At 36.5% G+C, this 3,044-nt stretch overlaps 1 protein-coding gene across 1 annotated transcript; it reads right to left on the bottom strand.

The window, feature by feature from the left end:
* Window positions 1–241: 241 nt before the first annotated feature.
* On the bottom strand, window positions 242–2,441 carry LOC143588609 (GATA transcription factor 11-like). Its single transcript, XM_077069567.1, has 3 exons — window positions 2,341–2,441; window positions 1,496–1,705; window positions 242–880 (listed from the first exon to the last, which is right to left on the bottom strand). The coding sequence occupies exons 1-3, from the start codon at window positions 2,350–2,352 to the stop codon at window positions 242–244; spliced, it is 861 nt and encodes a 286-aa protein (XP_076925682.1). The 5' UTR covers window positions 2,353–2,441.
* Between the last annotated feature and the right edge of the window lie 603 nt (window positions 2,442–3,044).

A 3,044-nucleotide genomic window follows, 5' to 3' on the forward strand; every position in this document is an offset into this window, starting at 1 on the left:
CATCCTCCATATAAAGCAACAAATGGCCCACTTTATGCTTCATGGATGCTTCACACTTTTGTTCAAGTCCATGGGCCACAAAAAAGGCCCATAATGCTGACCCATTTTAAAACATTCTGAATAAGGCAAATTCAAAATAATAAACCTAATACACCTACTTTAATAAAATCATAACAATGCTCTAAACTTCTAAGTCCCAAACAAAATAAGTTGATTAATATTTCTAATAATAATAAACTACTCATGAACAAAGCCTAGACTCTTTAATCCCAACATTTGGACTGAATGATATCTTCATAACATAATTACCATCCATAGCCCCCTTCTGTCTCATCTCCACAACCTTCCTGTGAGAGTTTGAATGCAAAGTCGGTACGAACGTCGGGCTTGCAGCCGGCCGGTACTCTGGGAACAGCCTGCCTGATCTGTACCGGACCCCACAGGCGTTACATAGCGTTTTCGGACCCATTGGACCTTCGCGCCATTGTGGGGTTTTCGTTATCTCGCAATGGCTGCACTTCTTGACTTCATTAGCATCATGTGGAGGATTCGGAAGCCGTCTTCGCCTTTTCTGCACCTTTTGCAATGGAAACTGTTGGAGTGACTTTGACCATGAACTTTCGGTCAAATCTGACCGAGATTGGGGATGTGAGCGTTTGGTACGGGTCCTTACGGGAATGGCTATTTCGGTTCCAAACGAAACGGACTTTCGACCTGAGCTGGATGTGCGGCGTTCAAGAACTGAGTCGGGGCTAGGTGCTTCAAAGGATTTTGGGATTCGATATAACTTCTTATCTAGCGAATATTTTGTTGGTTGTTGCGGTTTTGGGACTTCTTTGTGAATTAAAGGTTGGAAATTTGCTTCATAAGTTCCTATATTCTGCAAAGAAAATTCCCAATAAGTATAAATATAAGATTATAAGAACAAGCAAAATAAGTAATCATGTTTTGGGTTGTCAAATCCAACCCGTTTAACAAACGGGTCGTGTTTGTTTGGATTGACTTGTTTAGCCCGTTTAGGTAAGCGAATCAACCCGCCAACATGCTTGCAACCCTTTTAACCCACTTATGACAACTCTTTAACGTTTAATAAATGAGCCTCAGATTGACTTGTTTAACCCGTTAAGCTAAGCAAATCAACCCACCAACATGTTTGCGACCCATTTAACCTGTTTATGACAATCCTACACTTTAACAAACGACCCATGTTTGTTTAGATTAACCTGTTAACCTGTTCGACCCATTTAACTAAACAAATCATCCTGTCAACCTGCTTAACCCGTTCATTACAGCCTTCTAACAGGTTAACATACGGGAGGTTTATGACCTGTTTAACACACTTACAACCCACCAGCCTTAACAACTCGTTTTGATAAATGAGTTAAACGGGTCATGCTCGGGTTACACTGTTCAACACACAAATAAAACAAACACGTGGGTCCTGTGCGGGTTCAACAACTCAACCCGACACAAGCACCCTATAAATAACACTTACAGAACCACCAAAGCCGGCGGGCGGCAACGTCTCCCGCAGCACCTCAGAAGGAATGGGGCCGAATTTAGAAGCCCAGTCACCGGTAAAGGCGTCTCCATCCAAAGTCTCAACCGGAAAATCGAAAATATTATCAATCCAATCACCCAAACAATCATCATCTTCAGCACACACTCCATGTCCATACCCAGCAATTGAACACATCTTATTATCCTGAATTACAAACCAATTACAATAATCAATCAAGAATTTATATAAAAAAAAAACTAAAACATTATGAATCGAATTATACACGTGGGTTTGTCTTGTGAAAGAGGCTGACATAATAACACCAACCAATTACAACTTATATACACCATTAAAGGATAATAATAATATACATGTTTATCTTATAATGCAAAAATATATACCTAATATATATATTGATAAGCCCAAATTGAATGAATATTAATTTGATTAGGGCTCATAAACCCTAAATTAAAAAACCCTAAAATCTTATAAATAAAAATAATATTATTATTGTCGGAGACAAAATCTTTTGAATACTTTCCCTCTTAATTCCGGTTAATTTGAAATTCGATAACCCTAAAAAAAAGTCAAAGTCAACAGTCAAAGTTTCCAATTCAAAATGAACAACAAAACGGCGTCGTAACAATCGCAAAAATCCAAACCCAATTCAAATTAGTTATCGAAACGGCGCCGTTAACCAGAAACGACGTCGGATGGTTTTAATAAAACGCCGGGTTTCGGATAAAACGACGACGGAGGGTTTTAATAAAACGTCAGAATAATAACATAAAACGACGTCGGAAGGTTTACAAAGGAAAGAAAAGAAAGGCTAAATGTACCTGTGAGGCCATGAAGGATTACACCATTCGAGTTTTAAAAACTTTACAGTTACTGTGTTTTTGTTTTTGTGAGAGAGAGTGTGTGAAATGGAGAAAGTAAATATTTATTTATTTAGGTTAAAAAGAGAAGAAAGAGAAGATGAAGGTAATGAAACTACAAGTAAATAATAATAATAATAATAAGGGTGAAGGTGCATGGGAGCACATGGTGGTCCGCACTGTACTTGATCACAAGTTTTGTTTTTAACTTTTTATTAGTATTATGTGTATAATAACACTATTAAAATACAGTACAAAATGTTACTTTCTCAAAAGTACAAATACTTCATTTTATTTATTTATTTTCAAATTTCAACAAATAAAACCAAAACATTTTATTTTTAAATACATAGTCTTTAAAAACAAGAAGTCGTAGTAATAAGGGTATTAAATGGACTCCAATTGAACACAGACTAGCGGAATTGGAACCGTCTCATCGAACTATATGATATTAGATTTTAGGTTTTCGCTTGTTTTCATGCATGTCATTGTGTCTTTTTATTTATTATTATGTTTTTGTTTAGTTTCGCTATTGTGTTTTTTTCCTCGGATGTGTTATATTATTTATATTTTGTTCAACAATTTGCGATCAATAATCATGTCTTTGCATGTTTTCTAAATTTAGAAGACTGTGTTGAATAACTTGACCCCGTAAAAGATAAGCG

The sequence above is a fragment of the Bidens hawaiensis genome, unplaced genomic scaffold (genome assembly GCF_021521415.1).
Source record: "Bidens hawaiensis isolate Kalapana, Puna unplaced genomic scaffold, B.hawaiensis_p1.1 tig00036526_1, whole genome shotgun sequence".
NCBI classification, from domain to species: Eukaryota; Viridiplantae; Streptophyta; class Magnoliopsida; order Asterales; family Asteraceae; genus Bidens; species Bidens hawaiensis.

Excerpts from the sequence above, each read along its gene's own strand:
- LOC143588609 (XM_077069567.1), bottom strand. Across the intron at positions 881-1,495 it reads CCGCCGGCTTTGGTGGTTCT|AATATAGGAACTTATGAAGC; the intron begins GTAAGTGTTATT and ends TTTTCTTTGCAG.